The sequence below is a fragment of the Sinocyclocheilus rhinocerous genome, unplaced genomic scaffold (genome assembly GCF_001515625.1).
Source record: "Sinocyclocheilus rhinocerous isolate Xijiao unplaced genomic scaffold, SAMN03320098_v1.1 scaffold705, whole genome shotgun sequence".
NCBI lineage: Eukaryota > Metazoa > Chordata > Actinopteri > Cypriniformes > Cyprinidae > Sinocyclocheilus > Sinocyclocheilus rhinocerous.
The window spans coordinates 1,195,592-1,220,404 of NW_015630576.1; the positions used below are offsets into that span (position 1 = coordinate 1,195,592).

The window sequence follows — 24,813 nt, forward strand, 5'->3', positions numbered from 1 at the left end:
GATGCAGAGGTCAAGGGGCCTAAATTGACTTCTATCTTGAAGCTCTAGCATAGCACTATGTCAACCAATCGAAATTTTGGGTCATGATCTGTCAGCACTTTATCTGTGCTAGAGACAGAATGTGTTTTAAAGGCTGTCCTGGTTACCTGCTGCTGCGCTTGGCACGGGCTCGTGCGTAATAGGCTTCATAGGATTTGGGTTTCAACTCTAGTGCCTTGGAGGCAAACTCCTCCGCCATCCCAAAGTCCTGCAAGCAACAACAGGACCAACAGTCATACACTGAGCTGTACATGAGGTCAGAGGGAAGACACACACACGTGTGCATGCAGATATGCACACAAACACTGACACGCACACATCCACACAGACTCATCACTTATGCAGACACACGCAGGTTGAACATGAACATGTCACATTTATATGAGGATGTGAACACTGATTATTACAAACATAAACACAAAAAATATATATTTTGAGCACCATTAGTGCAAATATGATAAACTGACATACAATTATGGAAATGCTTGTACATACTTATAAAATGTATTGACACACACATACAAATATATGCTCTACAGGGACAGTGGGACGATGCAGTGTGACAGCTCAATCCTCTTCCTGTACTAAGCCTAACAGTTAAACAAATCCAACAAATGTCAGATAAACCTGATGAACCAACAAAACAAACTGAAACAAGGATGAGAGCATGATGGCAAGAAAAACTACAGAATGAGCGGAGTATATTTGGAGATCTCAGGAGGATTTCTCCATCCAGAGGATGGAGGTTTGAAAATCCAAATGCAAAATGTTCTTTGGGTGAGATCAAAATGAGAAATAATGTAGCCATAAAGGAATAAATAAAAAGTGAAGATCAAAATATCTCTTAATACATCACTTCTGTCTTTACAATCCTTGATCTGCAACTACTTTGGTCTTTTTGAAGTGTTTTCAAAAGAAATTAAGAACACAGACCAAATGCAAAACTAATGCATGCAGTTTGTTGGTTAGGTGGTTGTATTTGCATGGATGCTTGTAAACAAGGAGATTTACAGTATATTAGTGGTCAAAAGATATGGGCTTGTGTCAATATTTAGCTACAGTGGAGGGTGGCTAATGGCCAATGTAATACTGATATCATGGACTTTAGTTAGGGTAGACATCAAATGTAATATAACGCAATAACGTGTATAGTGTCTTTCAATGTCTTAAAGGGATAGTTCACCCAAAAATGAAAATTATATCATTAATTACTCACCCTCATGTCGTTCCAAACCCGTTCATCTTCGGAACACAAATTAAGATATTTTTGATGAAATCCGAGAGCTTTCTGACCCTCCATAAACAGCAAGGGTCCTACCACGATTTAGGCACAGAAACACAGTAAGGGTTCTGAAGTTGTGTTCTGAAGATGAACGAAGGTCTTACGGGTTTGGAATGACATGAGGGTTAATGATAATTAATGATATCATTTTCATTTTTGGATGAACTATCCCTTTAATTCACTTCATTTTTTTAATATATGGATGTTTTTCATATAACATTTTTGATTTTCATGATATATGCTGCCTACCCTAAATAAGGTATACCACAAATACTGTCTAATATGATATACTGTATGCAATTATAAATATTTAAATTTAAAAATAACACACATAATTGCAAAAAAATTATTGCTAAAAATACACAATATTTAAAAGTTGCATAATTCACTGAATTAAAAATATTTAAATATAAAACAGAAAAATGTTAATTAATCGAATTATCTTATCAAAATATTTATGTTGACGACATAAATAGCACAAGGTCAACCAAACACAGTTATCAGTGGATGCTAAGACGACGTGCCAGTCAATCAGGGCAATCTCAATGCTTACTCATAATGTGAGTAAAGAGAGACAGAAAGAAGAGGGATTTATGAAACCGAGTGCTTTGGACTCACATTCATTTTCCTCCGGCAGCGGGAGAGGTTGAGCAGCAGAGAAACTTTGAGCTCACGGAAGGTCTTCAGGTCCTCTGTGAAACCCTCTCGTGGGAACTTCTTCAGGGCATACTGGTACCGTTGGGTGGCTTCTTTCACCTTTCCTTTCTGGATCAGCAAGACATTCTTACTTTTGAATTTGTTCATAGTATAATATATATTTATGACACACACACACACACACACACACTTCTTTGGCTGAATATTCAAAATGCAACTCACCTTGTAGAATCCATCTCCTTCCTCTATCAGTTTGCTCAGCAGAACAATCATAATATCAGGTTTTGATGTGGCCATTGCCCATGTTGCAGGACCTGAGTGCAAAAAAAGGAGCAAAGCTAAGAGTCAGCACAGATTGACAGTCCGTATGGGCACAAACTAGTTTGGTGATCTCTGAGGATCACAAAGTAACGAGCAGGCTGCCAGGATATCTTGCTTAAAAGGAGGCAAAGTCTATGAACAACTTTTGGATATCACAAAACGCCAGACAGAAAAACAAGAAACAAATCACGAGCAGCTTGGCTGTTTATACCTTGCCGAAATTGACATCTGTTTATACTGGTAATAAAAACATTGAGTCCAACAGCTACTGAACTTGCAGTCAGCATGCTTGAGCTCTCTGTGGAGAGCCTGAATAGAGGTCATGTGTTTCTACTGGTTTGGACTGAATGTACAGTGGAGGGAAGGTGGGAATAAGAGATTGATAGTGGTCTAATAGAGCTGTAAATTTGGCCATGGGCAGCCAGTTGCAGTATGCAGGCAGGCAGTGATTTAATGCAATTCATGCAAGGCACAGTTGAGGACACGCTAGGAACCACAGGATTAGGTACCAAACAACAGCCCGAAAAAGCCAAACTGACAGCAACTGTGGAAAAAAATGAAGGCATTTGTTCACACAGGATGCATTCTTGCAATCAAAAACAGCTAGATGCGATGCAGAATACACAACAGAGCCGGACAGTATTCATAAACACGTATTTAACTTCAACCAGTATCTTAAAAGTCTGAGCTAATGGCACAAGGTGCTAAAAAACAGCAAGATGTGTTGCAACAATCGAAGATGTCCATTGTAATAAAGCAGAATAGAACAGAATGCAGGTGTCTTGAGATGCCTTTTAAAACTACAGCATCTTAAACATGTGACGTTCATGGCACAGGATGCTGAAAATTAGCACAGCGGTCAAAGATGTCTATCGCAATGTGGTTTCATGAGCAGCATCTTAAAACGCAACGCTAATGGCGCAAAAAGCTGCACAGCAACACTGAAAGTCGTCCATTACAGTACAACAACACAAAGGAATTGAACAAAATACAGGCATCTCACGATGATTTTTAGCTTCTTTTAACTTGACACAGTATCTTAAAATGTGACACCAATGGCGCAAGATGCTGAAAAAACAAGCATCGCAACATTAAAAGATCTCAATAACGCAACAGAGTACGACCAAATGCATGCATCTCGATTCGTTTTTAACTTTTTTCAACTTGGCACAGCATAATAAATGCGACAACTAATAGAACTAAATAGAAAATCTCGAGATGAGTTTTAAAAAAAATTCTTTTAGACTGATACAACATATTAAAATGCAATCGTAATGGTGCAAGATGCTACAAAAAGCAAGAAGCATCACAACATTAAAAGATGTCCATCTCAATACGACAGTGCAATGGAATACAACCAAATACAGGAATCTCAAGATAAGTTTTTAACTTCTTTTAACTTGATACAACATTTTGAAATTGTGACTTTGAAGACATTGCAGCGGTCAAAGATGACTCTATGGCACATGATTACATAGAAAAACAGTTGCAAAACAGTGCAAGAATGCATTCTGTGTTAACGCTCCCCAAAACCACAGAACACTCAGCATGTAGAAACATTCTGCAGCATCATGCAAAAACGCAAGACTGGTTTTCCTACATGCAGCCATGCAAGCAAAAAATGAACGGAAAGAATCAACATCTACCATCAGAATTTTGCAGTATAAATTTACACAAAATCCACCCATGTTTATGGCTGATAGCAGCTCTATTCATCATAGCCAAGAATGATATGAAGATTAAATGCCTTTCACATCGGGGCACCCAAAACACTAACAGACCCGATCAATGGAGAAGGGACCACACAGGTAACGAGATGGAGGAACACAGTCAAAAATGGCAGATGGGGCGCACAAAGGTCTGTGTTTTACCTCGGGCACGGGTGGGGAGTGTCTGACATCCTGGTTACGAGGAGAGAAGTGGTGGGAAGGGTCACGAGTGAAAGGGTGACAGGTTATTGGGGCAGAGTGAAGTATCCGTATGAGACGGAGCAAAGGTTTATGGAAAACAGAAAACAGGGAGAATGTGATAGAGAGTCAAGGGAAGAGAACAAGAGAGATTGATAGTTGGTGGATAGGGGTGAAAGAGTGAGGTGAAAGGAAGAACAAGGAAGATCAGCCGTGAGAAGCCGTGGCAAGCAGCAACATTAGCAAAAGCAACAAGTCCATCCTGATCAGCTGCAGATCAGTGGAGTTCTGCAGGTCGGTGAAGAGCACACGAGAAGGAGGGTTAGACTCGGATGACTGAGCTCACAGGGAGGGGTATGAAGGAGAAAGACATCTACATGTCAAGCTAATTTCATGTGATCTTCATGATACAGTATATCCAATGCATCTGCTTTTTATGGTTCTAATGCTCTTCTTCAAGGTATAAGCATTAGAATTTATACTGCGCTCCATTCAAATGTTAATGTGGGATAGTCCTATTGAATGTACGACATACACTCAAAAGTTTGGTGTCAGTACATTAAAAAAAAAAAAATAAGGAAATGATTGCTTTTATTCTGTAAGAATGACCTTGAGGAATGTTTTCAACATTGATAATAATACAAATGTTACTTGAATGTTTAAATTGATTTCTGAAGGATCATGTGACACTGAAGACTGGAGTAATGATGAAAGGTACAGAATTATATGAGGGTGAGTAAATTTTCATGTTTGGGTGAACTAACCCTTTAAGGTGTATATTTTTAAAGGGGACATCAGATGCCCATTTTCCACAAGTTGATATGACAATGAGGCTCCTGTGAAATAAGTTAGAAAAGCAGGAAAGAAAGGATTGATTGGGAGTTTCCTTTCATTTAAATGACTAATATATTCCTTTACATTTATACCTACTATTTTTTTATACTTATTAAGCTACAGCAACTAATCTAGTGTGTGATCAGTACAGCTGTACCTTGAGCCAGCAGGAACTCGGCCGTACCCAGGTGTCCCTCAGACGCAGCCATCATTAGAGGAGTTCGTCCCTGTTTATCTGCCATGTTCACATCAGCGCCGTGATTCAGCAACAAGTCCACTATCTGCACAACCAACACCGACATCTCAGACTAAAACAAAGACCACATGTGCAAAGTAAAAATGACTTCTGAGATGTTGGAGGAGCCCACCTGCCAGTGTCCCTGCCGCACGGCGCTGAAGAGTGGCACGATGCCCCTGCGGTTGGGCTGAGCCACAGCGGCACCCTGCTCCAGTAAAAGACGACACACGTCCAGCTTCCCCCGACCCGCTGCTGCTGTCAGAGCTGAGATACAGAGAGAGACTCTTTAGTGAGCAATCTGTGCACTCATATTTACATGAAAACACAGAGTACAGGTTGTCCTGTACCTGTTTCACCCCACAGTGTGTCAAAGTTATTTATCTCAGCTCGTTCCTCCTCTTCCTCATCTTTCTCAGGTAGGTCAAGCAGGTAGGATACAATCTGTGAATGAATCAGAATTATAATCAAAATAAGCTTCATTGTCAAGTACGTGTACACACACTATGAATTTGTCTTGGTGACAAGAGCTTCCAGTGCAGAAGTAGTACAGGCATAGTACAGATACATAGGGATAAAGGCAATTTAACACAATGATTAAAAAAAATGTAAAGGCAAAAAATTTAAATATAATACAATACAATGGCACAAATCTAGAAATTAAACATTACATTTATTAAATTAAACAATTACATATGTACTGATAAACTATATATATATATGTATATATATATACTTTACATTGTAGCAAAGTGTCATTTCTTCAGTGTTGTCACATGAAAAGATATAATAAAATATTTACAAAAAAGTGAGGGGTGTACTCACTTCTGTCAGATACTGTATATATACACACGTGTGTGTCAAACACACATTATTTTAAAGTTATAATTCTAGTTAGCTTGAATTCATTTTCATTAGTTTTCACACTAAGATTTTTCATTTTAATTTAGTTGTACCATTTTTTTTATTTTTGCCTTTGTATTACTAAAGTTAATGCAAATTGAGATATTAACGATATTATTTATTTGTAATATTTTATATTCTATAATAAATATAAAATTCTAAAGAATACCATACATGTTAAAACAAGTTTTCTCTGATAAATAGAAAGTTCAAAAAACACATTTAAAATATAAATCTTGCATTATTACATTATAACATTCTACATGCCATTACTGATGCTTCTGATCAATTTAATGTTTAATGTGTCCTGAATAAAAGTATTAATTTCTTTAATTAATCAATTTTAAAATAAAATACATTTAAAATAAAAACAAAACAAAACACAAAACAAAACAAAATAAAACAAAACAATCTCTTACCTCTGTATAGCCCATACTGGCAGCTGCAATGAGGGCCTGCTGTACCGCATGGCTCTTGCTGAAGGATCCAGCCTGCTGTCCGTCTGTGTTCCACTCGCACTGCACCAGATACTTCACCACCTCTAGATGACCCCGCAGACCCGCGTGGACCAGCGCACACTGACCGTTCTTATCCAGGTGATCCACCTGAACAGAAACATAAGGAGAGAGAGACAGAGATGAAACTTTGACTGATAATTCAAAACCTACAGCCACTACCCTGCATTCTTATGGGTTATCCATCTCTAGCTAAACATGGCATGGCTGACCTTGGCTTTCTTACTGCAGAGAGCAGTGATGACAGGTAGGTGACCCGCGGCCGCTGCGTAGCTGAGGGGAGTGAGTCCGCTCTCTGAAACGCCATCCACATACGCCCCAAACTCCAGCAGCAGAGCCACAGTCTCCAGGTAGCCCAGGTGAGCGTGGACACACAGGATGGGGGCGTTATTCAACACCTCTGTACGATAGTTCATGTTAGCTCCGCCCATAATCAGCAGCCGAGATACCTGGAGGAAGAGAGGAAGATGGGGATATGAAGGAGTAGACGGAATAAAAAAACAATTAAGAGTCAAAATGTTTTTCAGAGTTAAGAAATAAAGACAGATTTACAAAGATTAACAATCATGCTATATATAATAGTTTACTGAATGAACAATTTCTTGCTGATAAATATTACAGAAATAAATATAACTACAAAAAAATAAAAAGATAAAATAACTAGAAAAATATATACTACCATTCAAAAGCTCAGGGACACTTTTTTAAAAAAGAAATCAATACTTTTATTCAGCAAAGATGCATTAAATTGATCAAAATAAATAAATACTAAATAAATAGTAAATACTTTTATTACTTAAGTATTAATACTAAAAGAAAACATTCCTATTTCAAATAAATGCAGGCAAATTAATTTAAAAATTTTAAATAATCTTAAACTAAAACCATTCATTTAAATCATTTAAAAATATATTAAAGGAAACACAAGTTATTTTCAATTGTTATAATATGTCACAATATTAATGTTTTTACTGTTCTTTTGCCCAAATAAATGGAACATTGGTGATAATAAGATACTTTTTTCCCCAAAAGTCTAACAAACCCAAAGTTTTGAAATGTCATGTATGAAGAAATGTAAAAAAATTTGGAAACAGACAGTTTGCTAAACTGTTTTATTATTAATTATGTAATTACGTATTTTTAATTTGTAATTATGTAATTATGTATTTTTAATTCTTTTAATTATCTCAATTTTAAATTGAGAGGTTTAAGAGACTTAATTTCTTCTTGTTTATGATAAAAAAAAAATGTTACTAATTCCAAAGTTTTGAATGGTAGTATACTATACACTCACTGTAGAAATATCTAAGATTTTCCTTAGAAAAACTATTTTTCCAGGCCTGGAAATCACTTTAAATTGTAGATGTTTTTAGGTTTTCTATGACTGTGGGAAATCAGTTTTTATTTTTATACCTTGATGTTTGGAGTGTAGAGGTTTCTCAATGAAGCCAAAGCTGCAGAGAGTCCTTCTGTACTGTAGGACACCCACAGCCCCTGCAGAACTGACGAGGAAACCCCAACCTTCTTACTCAGGCCCTGCATCCAAGAGACAAAGTGCTTTATTAACAACAATGGAAATGTTACATAAATCTGTTTCAAAAGCATTTATATACTGCTGTAGTCAAGTTTATGCTCTCAATTTAGCAACATCCAAACTTTTATAGTTGTTATAGTAAGCCTAACCTTAAAGATGTGAGCTTTGAGAATGTGGTGGCCAAGTTCGAGGGTCTGCTGTCGATTAAGTTTACTGTCTTGCCGTGAAAACCAGAAAGCAAGCAGTGTGTGGCCACTCCTAAGGAATCAAAGAGACAAGATGGGGTATAAGATACGTAGCTATATTTCTCAGGCATTGACAATGTTCACATCTGATTTTACTTTAGGATATTCAACAAGAAAAAATGCTTTTACTTTTTATGAAATATACACATTTTGACCCCTCGAACTTCTCACCTGGGTTCGCAGAGGAACTTGGTCTTCTCTCCATCCTCTCTCCAGATGAGCCACTCTCTGAAGGAGGGGTGGATGAACATGCGCGTGCCATCACGTCTTTTCACCAGGAAGGGCGACAGGAGTTCAGACCTCTGCTGGAAATCCTCCCAGTCCATGGCCGCTCCACGCACCATGCCGGCGTTCACGGCACTGTAGGCCTGCTCATCAGTTAACGGGTGTAGAGAAGCCACGGCCACGTTAAGCAGCGGAAGAACGCGCTCGAATGACGACTGAGTTGGGAAACGCATGTTCAGCTGCAACAGGTAAACCTCGGCCAGATTCACCGGAACCACCTGTGCACACAAACATCATGCTTACAGCTTTTAATAAAAACAATAAATACATGCTAATAAGATGAAACATATTAATCCTTTTAGGGCCACATTTACTAACAGCTTGCACCAGTGCAAACTGTCTTTTGGCGTTAAAATAGTACTGTCAGGATTTACTAAAGACGCGCAGTGAAGAATTAGCGCTGAAAAGGCGTGGACAGTTATTTTTGCGCCTGACCTTATTGAATATGCATTTGTAGGAGTTTCCCTTTCAGACGCAAAATTAATGGGAGGAGAGTATTCAAAATGAATCACGCAACGTGATTTACTAACGTTTGCGCTCATCAAATTGCTGGTATTTGCGCCATTATTTAACGCCCAAAAAAGCACGTCATAAAGCAGGTGGTAATTTGCGCTGCTCTTGGTAAATTGCGCTGGTCATTATGGAAATTATCTGGCTGCGTCTGTGTTCTTTAATGTGCGCATTGTCAGTAAATCAAACGCAGAATTTTCCCTCCCATCGGCGCTTTTATGGAATTGCGCTCTATAACGCTAATTTGCCCTGTTTAGTATATATCTGGCCCTTAGACTTGAAAAATATATATTTTACATTTTCTTTCAAATTAAATGTTCTTTTCAAATTCTTTCAAATTTCTTTCAAAAACATCTAAAAGTGTTTCATTCACTCTATTACTTTTTTCTTAAAATACAGAACCAAAATGTGACCCTGGAGCACAAAACCAGTCTTAAGTCGCTGGGGTATATTTGTAGCAATAGCCAAAAAAGCATTGTATGGGTCAAAATGATTGATTTTTCTTTTATGCCAAAAATCATTAGGATATTAAGTAAAGATCATGTTCCATAAAGATATTTTGTAAATTTCCTAATGTAAATATATCAAAACTTAATTTCCATTCTACATGCCATTACTGATGCTTCTGATCAATTTAATGTTTAATGTGTCCTGAATAAAAGTATTAATTTCTTTAATTAATCAATTTTAAAATAAAATACATTTAAAATAAAAACAAAACAAAACACAAAACAAAACAAAATAAAACAAAACAATCTCTTACCTCTGTATAGCCCATACTGGCAGCTGCAATGAGGGCCTGCTGTACCGCATGGCTCTTGCTGAAGGATCCAGCCTGCTGTCCGTCTGTGTTCCACTCGCACTGCACCAGATACTTCACCACCTCTAGATGACCCCGCAGACCCGCGTGGACCAGCGCACACTGACCGTTCTTATCCAGGTGATCCACCTGAACAGAAACATAAGGAGAGAGAGACAGAGATGAAACTTTGACTGATAATTCAAAACCTACAGCCACTACCCTGCATTCTTATGGGTTATCCATCTCTAGCTAAACATGGCATGGCTGACCTTGGCTTTCTTACTGCAGAGAGCAGTGATGACAGGTAGGTGACCCGCGGCCGCTGCGTAGCTGAGGGGAGTGAGTCCGCTCTCTGAAACGCCATCCACATACGCCCCAAACTCCAGCAGCAGAGCCACAGTCTCCAGGTAGCCCAGGTGAGCGTGGACACACAGGATGGGGGCGTTATTCAACACCTCTGTACGATAGTTCATGTTAGCTCCGCCCATAATCAGCAGCCGAGATACCTGGAGGAAGAGAGGAAGATGGGGATATGAAGGAGTAGACGGAATAAAAAAACAATTAAGAGTCAAAATGTTTTTCAGAGTTAAGAAATAAAGACAGATTTACAAAGATTAACAATCATGCTATATATAATAGTTTACTGAATGAACAATTTCTTGCTGATAAATATTACAGAAATAAATATAACTACAAAAAAATAAAAAGATAAAATAACTAGAAAAATATATACTACCATTCAAAAGCTCAGGGACACTTTTTTAAAAAAGAAATCAATACTTTTATTCAGCAAAGATGCATTAAATTGATCAAAATAAATAAATACTAAATAAATAGTAAATACTTTTATTACTTAAGTATTAATACTAAAAGAAAACATTCCTATTTCAAATAAATGCAGGCAAATTAATTTAAAAATTTTAAATAATCTTAAACTAAAACCATTCATTTAAATCATTTAAAAATATATTAAAGGAAACACAAGTTATTTTCAATTGTTATAATATGTCACAATATTAATGTTTTTACTGTTCTTTTGCCCAAATAAATGGAACATTGGTGATAATAAGATACTTTTTTCCCCAAAAGTCTAACAAACCCAAAGTTTTGAAATGTCATGTATGAAGAAATGTAAAAAAATTTGGAAACAGACAGTTTGCTAAACTGTTTTATTATTAATTATGTAATTACGTATTTTTAATTTGTAATTATGTAATTATGTATTTTTAATTCTTTTAATTATCTCAATTTTAAATTGAGAGGTTTAAGAGACTTAATTTCTTCTTGTTTATGATAAAAAAAAAATGTTACTAATTCCAAAGTTTTGAATGGTAGTATACTATACACTCACTGTAGAAATATCTAAGATTTTCCTTAGAAAAACTATTTTTCCAGGCCTGGAAATCACTTTAAATTGTAGATGTTTTTAGGTTTTCTATGACTGTGGGAAATCAGTTTTTATTTTTATACCTTGATGTTTGGAGTGTAGAGGTTTCTCAATGAAGCCAAAGCTGCAGAGAGCCCTTCTGTACTGTAGGACACCCACAGCCCCTGCAGAACTGACGAGGAAACCCCAACCTTCTTACTCAGGCCCTGCATCCAAGAGACAAAGTGCTTTATTAACAACAATGGAAATGTTACATAAATCTGTTTCAAAAGCATTTATATACTGCTGTAGTCAAGTTTATGCTCTCAATTTAGCAACATCCAAACTTTTATAGTTGTTATAGTAAGCCTAACCTTAAAGATGTGAGCTTTGAGAATGTGGTGGCCAAGTTCGAGGGTCTGCTGTCGATTAAGTTTACTGTCTTGCCGTGAAAACCAGAAAGCAAGCAGTGTGTGGCCACTCCTAAGGAATCAAAGAGACAAGATGGGGTATAAGATACGTAGCTATATTTCTCAGGCATTGACAATGTTCACATCTGATTTTACTTTAGGATATTCAACAAGAAAAAATGCTTTTACTTTTTATGAAATATACACATTTTGACCCCTCGAACTTCTCACCTGGGTTCGCAGAGGAACTTGGTCTTCTCTCCATCCTCTCTCCAGATGAGCCACTCTCTGAAGGAGGGGTGGATGAACATGCGCGTGCCATCACGTCTTTTCACCAGGAAGGGCGACAGGAGTTCAGACCTCTGCTGGAAATCCTCCCAGTCCATGGCCGCTCCACGCACCATGCCGGCGTTCACGGCACTGTAGGCCTGCTCATCAGTTAACGGGTGTAGAGAAGCCACGGCCACGTTAAGCAGCGGAAGAACGCGCTCGAATGACGACTGAGTTGGGAAACGCATGTTCAGCTGCAACAGGTAAACCTCGGCCAGATTCACCGGAACCACCTGTGCACACAAACATCATGCTTACAGCTTTTAATAAAAACAATAAATACATGCTAATAAGATGAAACATATTAATCCTTTTAGGGCCACATTTACTAACAGCTTGCACCAGTGCAAACTGTCTTTTGGCGTTAAAATAGTACTGTCAGGATTTACTAAAGACGCGCAGTGAAGAATTAAACAATAAATAATTACACCACATGCATACCTATGAAAGGCTACATTAAAATAATAATAAAATCATACCACATATAACTCTTAAAGCTAAAATAGAATAAAAATATGTAAAGTAAAAATAACAAAACATACATAATGAAAAGCTATACTAGAAAAAAGTAAAAATACAAAAAATGCTCTAATTAGTTTGAATGTTTCTTTTATTTTTTAAATTGACTTTACTTTACTTTAATTTAATTAGTTAATAAAGGAGGCATCTGTGTCGATTGACCCCTGACCTTGAAGCTGGAGCTTTTGAGCACCAGGTAACCCTTCTCAATGAGGTCCAGCGTGAGCTTCAGGTAGAGATAGGAGCCCCGGCTCAGACTTTTCAGATGAGCGCTGAGTTTGGTGAAGGCTGCGTTGTCCAGCTTGCCGTTGAGCGCCACGTTGTTCTGGATCTCCTGGCTGGAGTGAAGCCGGTGCAGGATGTAGCCCTGCAAGTCCGAGTCAATCGCATCACTTTCCTCCAGCCGATCCAGAGAGATCCGGTGGAACAGCAACGGACGAGTTATATCCTGAGACGGAGAGAGAAAATGAGTAAAAAAGTAAAGAGGATGGGTGGATGTATGGACAGATAGATGGAATACAGACCTGCAGTGTCGTTCTGACAGTGACCACCAGTTTAAGCCAGGGAGGGAAACGCTCGATGGTTTTGCACAGGAAGGAAACAATGGTTTCTCCGTAATCTGGTTTATGGAACTCCGCCTCATTCAACCCATCAATCAGGATGATGAGGTTCTCCTCACACGCGATCTTCCTCTCTGTAAACATTGCATGTGTTCAACATTACATATATGTCAGCACATGTACGCACAGACGCGCAGTGAAGAATTAGCGCTGAAAAGGCGTGGACAGTTATTTTTGCGCCTGACCTTATTGAATATGCATTTGTAGGAGTTTCCCTTTCAGACGCAAAATTAATGGGAGGAGAGTATTCAAAATGAATCACGCAACGTGATTTACTAACGTTTGCGCTCATCAAATTGCTGGTATTTGCGCCATTATTTAACGCCCAAAAAAGCACGTCATAAAGCAGGTGGTAATTTGCGCTGCTCTTGGTAAATTGCGCTGGTCATTATGGAAATTATCTGGCTGCGTCTGTGTTCTTTAATGTGCGCATTGTCAGTAAATCAAACGCAGAATTTTCCCTCCCATCGGCGCTTTTATGGAATTGCGCTCTATAACGCTAATTTGCCCTGTTTAGTATATATCTGGCCCTTAGACTTGAAAAATATATATTTTACATTTTCTTTCAAATTGCTGGAGCTTTTGAGCACCAGGTAACCCTTCTCAATGAGGTCCAGCGTGAGCTTCAGGTAGAGATAGGAGCCCCGGCTCAGACTTTTCAGATGAGCGCTGAGTTTGGTGAAGGCTGCGTTGTCCAGCTTGCCGTTGAGCGCCACGTTGTTCTGGATCTCCTGGCTGGAGTGAAGCCGGTGCAGGATGTAGCCCTGCAAGTCCGAGTCAATCGCATCACTTTCCTCCAGCCGATCCAGAGAGATCCGGTGGAACAGCAACGGACGAGTTATATCCTGAGACGGAGAGAGAAAATGAGTAAAAAAGTAAAGAGGATGGGTGGATGTATGGACAGATAGATGGAATACAGACCTGCAGTGTCGTTCTGACAGTGACCACCAGTTTAAGCCAGGGAGGGAAACGCTCGATGGTTTTGCACAGGAAGGAAACAATGGTTTCTCCGTAATCTGGTTTATGGAACTCCGCCTCATTCAACCCATCAATCAGGATGATGAGGTTCTCCTCACACGCGATCTTCCTCTCTGTAAACATTGCATGTGTTCAACATTACATATATGTCAGCACATGTACGCACAGCATAAGAGCGCGCACGATTTGCACACCTCGATGCAGGATGTCCAGAGGTTCCAGCAGGCCCCTGCGGAAAGCGTTGGAAGGGTCCTGGACGCAGGCGCGCAGGCTGAGGGTGCTCTGCAGGTGCGGCTGGCGGAGCAGCAGCTCTCGGTAGGCCTGCATCTGAGGAGCTCTGCACAACAACGCTGCCACGTTATGCACAAACTCAGGGACCAGGCAGGTGTACGCGTTGTCGGCCTGACAGTAATGGTACGCCACCACCTGCACATGAGAGAGCAGATATAAGCTGGCAAACATTTACATTCACAGCACAGCTTGGGTTGGAAAACTTGATTTTTACTTTTGCTTATTAGCATTCAGTTTTAGTTACTGAATTTGATTGGTACATCAAATATTGTTGCAAGAGTGCTGATATTTCAATCAATGATGATTTAGAAAACAGATATTTCGAAAACTCTGAACAACACTACTACAGTGTTGTTCAGAGACACACAATGCTTCATTGGTGAAGCAAGAACAATAACTTTAATATTGTGTACAGAATACAAACTACTATTCCAAATGTTCAGTAGTAAGAGTCAGATTTTTTCCCCAAAGAAATGAATACTTTTATTCAGAAAAGATGCACTGAAGTGATCAAAGGTGATAGTAAATACTTAAATTATAAAAAAAAAAATATATATATTTTAAATAAATGTTGTTCTTCTGAACTTTCTAACCATCAAAGATTCCTGAAAAAGGCATTGTGTCACAGTTTCCACAAAAATGTTAAGCAGCAAATCTGTTTTCAACTTTGATAAGAAGTTTCTTGAGCTGCAAATCAGCATGCATCAGGATCATGCAACACTGAAGCCTGGAGTAATGACTGATGAAAATTCAGCGTTGCATCACAGGAATAAATTACATTTTAACATATATTAAAATATAAAACAGTTATATTAAATTGTAATAATATTTCACAGTTTTTACTGTATTTTTAATTAATTAAACGCAGCCTTGGTGAACATAAGAGGCTTCTTTCAAAAACAAAAATGTTTTGAACATTTTGAACAGTAGCGTAAGGTACTTAACATTAATTTCTTGTTTATTAAACTGTTATGTAAAAGCAAATGTAATAATCTAGTCAAAATGGATTTTAACCACTTTATAATATATGATGGTTGTTCATTATTACAGCATCAGGCACTACTCCTGTATGTATGCCAAACACTCAGTCACACATTCAACAGAGTAAAGGTGCCCAGTACATCTAGACGCTCCTGCTAAATGTAGGTTCAGACAAAGACATAGACAGAAAAAGCAAAGAAATGTTTCCAGTCTCAGGGATTTAGTGCAGGAACTGCTTTCAGCTCCAAAAAACACAATGAATATTAAAACTAGAGAAAGATTCAAAGCTCAGGAGTTTTGATGTGATGAAGGGGTTTTATTAATGCATAAAACATTATGGAGTTTGAGTGCATCGATGGCCTTATTCCAATATTCTAAGACTGCTGCTTCCCTGGATTCACTTCATCTCGCAGTACGTGTGTGTGTGTGTGTGTGTTCAAAAGCTTGTCATCATTAGCAATGCAGACTCTGAGTATATCTAATGGCTGTGCTGGGAGACTCTGCGCATATAAATATTTGATAAGGCAACAGAGCTGCAATAAACCTTTGTGCTTAAAAGAATAGAAAGAAAAGGAAAGCACCGAGAGAGAGCGAGACAAGGAGCAAATTAATAAAAGAAGGAGACAAAGGAAGAAATGGAGAGACAGAGAGATAATAAATCAGTAAAAGAGAAGAGGAGAGAGGGAGATTGAATGGCAGGCTGGATATATGCCCGCTCCGTTGATTATGTTGGTATTAGTTGGCACCTGAGAAGCCAGCCTTCTGAGCACCTCCTCCTGGCGTCTCCTCATCTCGGGCGTTCCAGGGCAGCTGCTCCCACCGACCAGAGTGCCGTGAGCGGACTGAGGCTGGCTCAAGGGCAGTGTGTCGCCATCTGAGAGGAAGACATGGCATGCATGTGATGTGAGCCTTGTCATAAACTGAGACAAAATGGTTTTGACATTTTAAGGGCTGAAGATATTTGTTCCCTTTGATTTGTTCCTAGGAATGAAAATTCTGTCATTATTTGCTGACCCTCAAGTCATTCAAACCTGTAGTGTATAATTTTATATTGTGTGATTTTATTTCTTTATGAGTTTCTATATCCATGGCCATAAAATTGTCTTGACATTATGTGACGTAATATGTATTTTATTCACTGTGACCAATGTGTGGAGTCTTGTGATTCTAAAATCATAATGAATATTATATCCATAATTGCAAATTCTCATCAGTTGTAGCTAATTAAATGTGTTGCAGGATTTTAATATTCAGAATTTCAAAGCACTTACTAATAAAATATGTATAAAAAACTGTGAGATGTAAGAAGTTGTGAAAGTCTTTATTATTATTATTTTTTTGTATATAAAATTTGCTAATTCATGTATATTTATAATGAATTATACACACACAAACACATAAAATACATTCTAGATTATGAAAAAAAAATGCATTTAAATTATAATAAAAACATATTTTCCATTTTGCAGTTAACATGTCTATTACGCTTTTTTTTAAAAACGCCTAAAAACACCTAGCTAGTCTTCTAAAGCAATTTTTTGTAAGAGGCAGACTGGAATTTAAGTTATTTGAAGAGTTAGCATGAACTAGCAAATTCTTTGATGAAGGTCTTTCAGAAAGTGCTGAAAGTTTCAGGTTTGTTTCTTAGAATGTAATGCAAGACTCATATTGACGACCTTTATGGTGTTTTTTGTTTGTTTGTTTTGTCCTTTCTGAGCTTGAAAGATGTGGTGTGATGGGAAAGAGCTGTGAAGTAACTCGTTTTGTGTTTCACAGACAAATGAACAGGTTTGAAGTCACATCGCAATGGTCAATAAATAATGACTAAATTATTTGATTTTGCTACTATCAATTTTTCTGTTAGAAGCTTATTAGATCGTAAGGAAACGTATTCACAGTTAACATATTCATTCGTCTGAATGAATCCACTCACGTTTTGGTGAGGCGTGTGGACTGTCAGAGGTGATCGGTCTCATGCGGTTGCCGTGGCAGCTGAGAGCCACCAAGCGAGAGATGATGGCCGTCTTGCCGAAGCCAACGTTGCCAACAATAACCACACCTTGATTGGCTGAGGACTCGCTGCTGCGCAGACACGCGTCCACTTCCTGGAACAGCCAGTCTCGGCCGGTGTAAACCGCATCGGGGGTCAGACTGGGCACCTCGAAGAGAAGCGGCTTCAGGGCGATGTCCGGTGGCCGGTATGGAGCAAAGCGCACTGCATCATGGGAAACATTAGGAAATGCTGTCAATGAAACAGGTTTTATACAAACATACACATACATACTGTATATTTATCCTTTCAAAGCCTCTTTTTCCTCTTCTTACAGAGATGTTATCCATCCATTCATTTCCAAATGAAAACCTCCTCACAATGCAATAATCATTTTTAACCAGCAGAAGGAGATGCTTTGTCTGGAAAAGGCCAGAACTGGCAGCTTACGCAAGCTGGAGCTGCAGTGTGAAACACCATGAATCAATGGTCGTCAACAGGGTGCCTCGACCCATTAATGCATGGCAGAAAACACATCTGAAATAACAGATCGGCCTCCATGCATCAAAAACAGGCGTATCTGTCAAATTTATTGCCACCATGCACAAAGCAAAATGTATATTCATTACCATATTAATCCACCACATACGCTTGCAATAAATCATAATAGAGATCCTTAATATTAATTAAAATAATCCTCATCTAATATTCATATTCAGTCGTAAAGTCTTCATTATTCTTATACGTTTCATACGTATTATCATTAATCCCAATTACTGATAATATTCAAGGCAAGTTTCATGTCAAAGCAGGACAGAGATATTGGGAGGAAATCTTCAGTGCAATTAGCATAAATTATGTACAATTTCCTGACTGTATAGGAATATCCTGCAACAAGTGTGATGGAGCATAGTATGAGGTTATTTATCCCTCCATTTGCATGTGGACTATTAATTAGCCTGACAACATGTGAATTAATTATCTGGTCATTAGCATAAAGGGGTGGGCGGAGTTATATGGGGCGAGGTTCTAGCAGACACTTTAGCAAAAAGGGCAAGAAACAGAGACAAAGAAGGAGAGAGATAGAAACCAGGGCAGCCGAGCAGTAATACGGCTATAAAGAACTAGAGACAGGGAGGTTGTAATAAAGATGAGGCAAAAAGAAAAGTGAACTCATTGCTTTTTTTAGTAGAATATATATATATATATAAAATCTCCTTTCATGGTACAGCTATAGCGGGTTCACATCCCCAAATGTTTTCCACTATTAAGCGCGATTATTACTAGTGGAAAACGCTTTTAATGCCTTCTGAAAGAGTACTATACTTATACATGGAAGAACCTGCTTGTAATTGCGGTCAAATTATGCCATTATCTACATTGTGGTAGAATTACTATCTATAGTATTACGTTCGGATACCTCATGCCTGATGTACGGTTTGAGCATCACATCACTATGAACACTTTTAACAAAATATAACAATGCGTTTCCACATTCATCAACTAACATTGCAAATCTGGCAAAGTTTTTTGTTTTACATTTTCATTTAAAGTGCCCCTATTATGGGTAATGAAAGGTTCATATTTTGGTTAAAAAAGCGGCACCTAGTGGCAAAGAATGAATCTGCATTTTCATTCTGACCAACGCGAAAAGACCAACAAGTGGCTGGGCAATATGCGACTCTTTCTTTTGAGAGACAATAACTTTATACACGGCGCACTTTCAGATTTAAAACTTTGCAGGATGTTTTCATTCACTTAGAGCTGTGTTACACACTGCATGAAAGGTCATTTTCAAAAATCCATAATAGGGGCACTTTAAAAAATGCGCATTGATAACACTACATTTTGTGTTGTATGGCATTGAATTACATAATACTAGTTAATGCTACTGCATGCAGGTTTCTAATACACCGGCAGAGGAAATGACGGCCCATTTGACATCCTTCTCTTTTCTGCCTAATGTAATCAATCTCTCTATATTTTTTCCTCTTTTGCATAGAAACACTATCATGGATTTGTTCTTTTGCTTTTGGAGCAAATGGGAACACACAAATGATATTTGGGTTACACTTTATTTTAAGGTGTCCTTGTTATAGTGTAATTATACATTTAAGTATGGAGTAATATTAATTAACTACATGCACTTACTATATGTGGTTAGGATTAAGGTTTGGCTTAGGGTTACTTGTATGTAATTATGCATAATTAGTTGTTATTATGATAGTAAGTAGATGTAATAATTATAACAAGCAGTGTTGGGGGTAACGCATTACAAGTAACACGAGTTACGTAATCGGATTACTTTTTTTCAAGTAACTAGTAAAGTAACGCATTACTTTTTAATTTAAAAGAAAATATCTGAGTTACTTTTTCAAATAAGTAATGCCAGTTACTTTTTTTCCCATTTATTGATTGAAAGCTCTCCTGTCCCCTTGTTGAGAGAAATCGGGAGTAAGATGTTACTTTAGTTCTAGAATAAAAGTGAACATGCATTAATTCATCTCACTCACAAAAAAAACAACAAAAAAATCAGATTTAGTTTTCCTCAAAATTAATAAAAACAGTTCAAAGCAACTCAGAATATGACTCAAAGCTGCAATAATTAAATATGTTAAATAATACAAATATCCTTTATGCATTTAATCCCATTTTAGGACACCTTAAAATAAAGTGTTACCGATATTTGTTGTAGTTTTCGTTCACCATACTATAGAAGTTTACCCAACTATCATGACATCTGCTTCTGAGAACCCCAGGAATGTGAAAAGGGTGTATGAATAAGCACACAGATACAGTCTACCTCCACTGTTTTGTCACCTGTGCGATCATCCTGAAATATACAGGTTATTTGGTGAATTGTGACTCAAGCTATTGGAGTTCTGACTGAATCTGAGAGGAAACCCAGACCTCCGAGGCTCGCTCCCAGCCAGCATGATTTAGGATGTGTGGAGCCTTGACTGTGAGCTTTAGACAGCAGGCCAAGCTCTGACAGATGAGCCAGAGCTAATGCTAATAGGAAGTCAATACATCGATCTGGACAGGAGACAGATTATGGCACGGCAGTCCAAAGGGGAAACCGAGAACAACAGGACGAGGGGGGAGAGTGATCCGCAGAAGAGCTGCGGAGTGTGTTGAGGGTTTTAATGGGACATGCTGTGTGTAGCGGAGGGCAGATGTACGAGAGGCAAGACAGACACACACACACACACACACACACACACACACACACAGACGTCATTACATTGCAAAGGTTAATTTTAGAAGGGACATATTCTATTATTTTGTAGAATTCTATTTTTGTTTCCCCTAGAGTCCACTTATAATGTTAATCACCAAAATCAGTCATAATTGAGATTTAAATGACCATTTTCTACCCTCTCTCAGACTAAGCTGGCTATATTTCTACAGCACCTTATATGTAAATGACAGCTGTTATGATTGGCTTTTCACTTTGCGTGTAAAATGAGTAGCAACACCCCCAGCAAGCTGATATGACTGAATTTATGTTTTGCATGAAAAGACTGTTGATCTAAAGGCTTCTGGAGTTATGAAAATATATAATTGATGACTTTTTCCTTCTTTTTAAAAAAAATCTGGTTGGAGCAGGAAGTGAGAGAAAAGCAGCCAACAAGTATTCAATATAAGCTACATCTGAACCCCTTCAATACTATTTGAAAATACCTCATAAATCTGCTGAGCTGGAATCTAGACAAAGGATGGCTATTTAAAAAAAAAAATCAAATATAATTTTGTTCGGATTTACATTTTTTGGTCAATAAATAATTTCCATACTTATTTCTCTTTGTGTTATTATCTTACAAAGCTGCTTTATAGTTTGCTTCATAACTAATGAACTTTGCAATCACACTGCTATTGAACTAAATTGAGCTGATTAATGACACTTTTGTCTTTTTAGAGCTGCTTTACAGCTAAAATTGTATTTGTTTCATAATTGAATAACATTTAAACAATACTGCTATTTAAAGCTGCTTTGAAACAATCTGTATTGTATAAATTGCTATACAAATAAATGTGACTCGACTTAGACTTGACATAGAATGAGTAGGTCTGTCTACACTTGTGACTGGTAATATACACAGGGTGGTGGTGAAGTGAAAGGATTGAAGAGTGGACATTTAATAAATCTAGGAAAAATATACACACCTCTCATGTCAGCTTGTCCAGAACGGCTGGAACCGGAGTTTTGTCGTGGCATACGCAAAGACGTGCGCAGTGGAGCCTGTCTCCGCTCATCCAGATAAGCAAGATCCTCCAGGTGAGCTGAACTAGTGGCTGTGAAAGAGAGGGGGAATTCAGGCTACTTTTAATATTTAAAAAATATAGTTTAACATATTTTCAATATTAGATTAATATGAAATGTTTTATATTCTTTAAAATGACTATATATCATATATTATATTTAAAATATTCATGTCAATAAAGTACTTTGAAATTGAACACTGACATAAATTCTGAATTTAAATTGCAAATTGAGAAATAGAGTGAGAGAGAGTGATTGACAAACTCTTATTTAAACTCATGCCACCCACATACATATTCAACAGAGGGAGAATACACAACAATAACAGTGAAAAACAGAAACCATTTATTATGCATTTCCTCATTTCAGCAGCCAAGCAAATGAAGTGAAGCTATTAAAAAGAAGCAAACATATTCTGGCAAACCGGTCCCAGAAGGAGCTTGTTGTTCCAAAATCAGAGAAAGTTTTCAACAGCATTAATAAGTGTGCTGTCAGTTTAACTTCACCTGAAATTAATCAACTCTCAACTTCAGCTACGAAGTAAATCTAACATAGTATTTTTTGTTTAATAAACCAACTGCCGGTGTTTCCATTTATGGCTATCTTCAGAATACTGTATGAACATGTCAGAATACTGTACATTATGTCTAAGTATTATATGAAATATCAGTGTGCAGTATGCATACTGTATAATTATGAACAATTTTTATTCAACTTTTGGCAGTCGAGTCAATGAGTCAAGAAAGACACTGAAATTACACTTGATAATGTGTCCAGTTCATTTGTCTCATATTTACCATGGTAAAAATAATATAAGACTGTACCTGAATATACACTAAGTTAGTAAATGATTATAGAAGTAAAAACCATGTTTTTTGGCGGATTGGTTATCATTTGTATAACCACAGTTTTACTACATATACCATGGTTAAAATATGGTCAGTGTTGCAAAACAACAGTTAATTTGTGGTTTAACTGTATTAACCACGTTTATTTAGGTTTTATTTGTAGTAAAACCATGGTTAATTTTTGTAAGGGCACAAGTTTTTACTCAAAATGACTTGATACACATGCTACTCCAAGCTATTTTACAAGGCATTTCCTTAGAAAACAGTGATATTATGGGTACTATCAAAAACATGGTAATACCATGGTTCTATTTGTTGTTCGTGATGAGTCAAACCCTTTGATCAGAGCTTGTGTTTGCATAGCTTGTTGTTATTAGCTTTCATGAAAATGCCTGCATGAATTTTGAGCCCCTTTTTTCTTTGCTAATGAGGAGGAAAGTTCATGGCGGCTTGATACACAAGAATATTAAGAACACAGTGGGTGGCCACTGAATTGATCTCGCCTCAAAGCAGCTGGAGAGAGCTTTTGAAACTATTTAACAACAGCTAACATTATTGTGGCAGTGTTAGCACTGGTGTTATGGACAAGTGGCCACCATCAAAGCAAGGTGCAAGGTGCCACATCCTAAGGAAAGCCTTTCCTTCTGTACTAATGTGTTTAATCGAAGACAGATTTCAGAAAACCAGCCATGGCCCCATGGTACATGTGTACAAATGGCAACTTCCTGTTGGTTACATGTGGGGAACAACAGTTTAGTAATTTAAACCTCCCCTAAGAGAACATCACGTTTGAGCGGGAACTTTAGAGAACTGCAGCAGTGACGTCAAAACCTGGAAAACTAATTGGCCAGTGGTTCCTTTGAGATTTTCCTATTGGTTTTCATACAACTCAGGAGTAAAATAAGGTCTGTGGTAAACATAACTTGATGATACTTTGACGTTTTGCTCTACAACGTGAATTACACATACCTATACTGTAAAACACTCATTTTAAAGCAGTTACGTTTATTTTATAAAACGTATGTTTCTAATACGTAACTACATAAGAACGTTGAAAAAAACGTCAAAGTATCGTCAAGCTATGTTTACCACAGTTCTTATTTAAAAATATATATATATAAAAACCCTTAGGAAAATCTCGAAGGAACCAGTGTCGAAATAGTCTTCTGGGTTTTGACGTCACAGCTGCAGCACTCTATCAATGACAAAGTTTGCAAAAGTTGGGAAAGATGTCAAAATTCGGCAGCTGTATGTTACTACTGTAAATCCATAATAAATTAAGATCGAATCTCCGTCAGTGTAAAGACCTGTTCACACCAAAGATGATCATTATAAAGTTTTAATAATCAGAATAGTAAATTCCACACCACACAGTGATAAAACGATAACGACAAAGAGGAACGCTAATGTTGGAATCACTTACAGAGCAATTGTTTTCTAGCTGATGAACGATAAAAACATTGACCAATCAGAATTCACCCAATTGACCAAGCAGACTACATAACCGCACCATATGCTAAAAATAAACAGAACATTATTGTCTATTGGTGTGGACGCTTATATAGTTATTGTTATCTTTATAGGCATCGTTCCTTTTGTGAACAGGCCTTATGAGACTTAGCCAGCACCGTTAACTGTATATTGGCAAAAACTATGGTTATCATTGTAAAATGTAAAAAATATCCCAGACACCAGCATTTCTCCTGCCCAACCCCACCACCTCCATCTGCACTGCAGACTGTCTGGCTGGCATGACTGTGTTGCTGGATTTACAGCCGCTTGAAATGCGTCACAATGACTTGGGCTCCCATCAACTGGTCCAGAAGGCACGTCTGCATTTTACACCAAACGTCTGAACATGTGCACATCTACTTATCTCTAAACTTGGTTTCTGTTTGTGTCCTTACAAAATACTATGGAAGATAAACATATAATAATGTATGCTTTACTAGGTGATCAGACTAGCAATTTCCATCTTTAAAAAAGGCTTAAAGGGGTGGTTCATTGCGATTTCACTTTTTTAATGTTAGTTAGTGTGTAATGTTGCTGTTTGAGCATAAACAATATCTGCAAAGTTACGAAGCTGAAAATTCAATGCAAACGGAGATATCGTCTTTTAAAATTCTGGCAGTTTAATGCCTACAAAA

At 37.7% G+C, this 24,813-nt stretch overlaps 1 protein-coding gene across 1 annotated transcript in view; it reads right to left on the minus strand.

Annotated features, from left to right (window-relative positions):
• The window catches only part of LOC107740661 (protein TANC2-like), a 48,995-nt gene that overhangs the window by 4,254 nt on the left and 19,928 nt on the right, over positions 1 to 24,813 (minus strand). Inside the window, exons 5-23 of the mRNA XM_016553167.1 lie at positions 21,722 to 21,850; positions 17,498 to 17,779; positions 16,311 to 16,438; positions 14,487 to 14,718; positions 14,236 to 14,405; positions 12,864 to 13,142; positions 12,077 to 12,408; positions 11,810 to 11,918; positions 11,540 to 11,662; positions 10,339 to 10,575; positions 10,031 to 10,216; positions 5,626 to 5,719; positions 5,409 to 5,542; positions 5,198 to 5,321; positions 5,033 to 5,042; positions 2,538 to 2,608; positions 2,201 to 2,292; positions 1,940 to 2,086; positions 147 to 247 (exon numbers count right to left, since the gene is read on the minus strand). Coding sequence (XP_016408653.1) covers positions 147 to 247; positions 1,940 to 2,086; positions 2,201 to 2,292; positions 2,538 to 2,608; positions 5,033 to 5,042; positions 5,198 to 5,321; positions 5,409 to 5,542; positions 5,626 to 5,719; positions 10,031 to 10,216; positions 10,339 to 10,575; positions 11,540 to 11,662; positions 11,810 to 11,918; positions 12,077 to 12,408; positions 12,864 to 13,142; positions 14,236 to 14,405; positions 14,487 to 14,718; positions 16,311 to 16,438; positions 17,498 to 17,779; positions 21,722 to 21,850 — 2,980 coding nt within the window. The remainder of the gene's footprint in view (positions 1 to 146; positions 248 to 1,939; positions 2,087 to 2,200; positions 2,293 to 2,537; positions 2,609 to 5,032; positions 5,043 to 5,197; positions 5,322 to 5,408; positions 5,543 to 5,625; positions 5,720 to 10,030; positions 10,217 to 10,338; positions 10,576 to 11,539; positions 11,663 to 11,809; positions 11,919 to 12,076; positions 12,409 to 12,863; positions 13,143 to 14,235; positions 14,406 to 14,486; positions 14,719 to 16,310; positions 16,439 to 17,497; positions 17,780 to 21,721; positions 21,851 to 24,813) is intronic.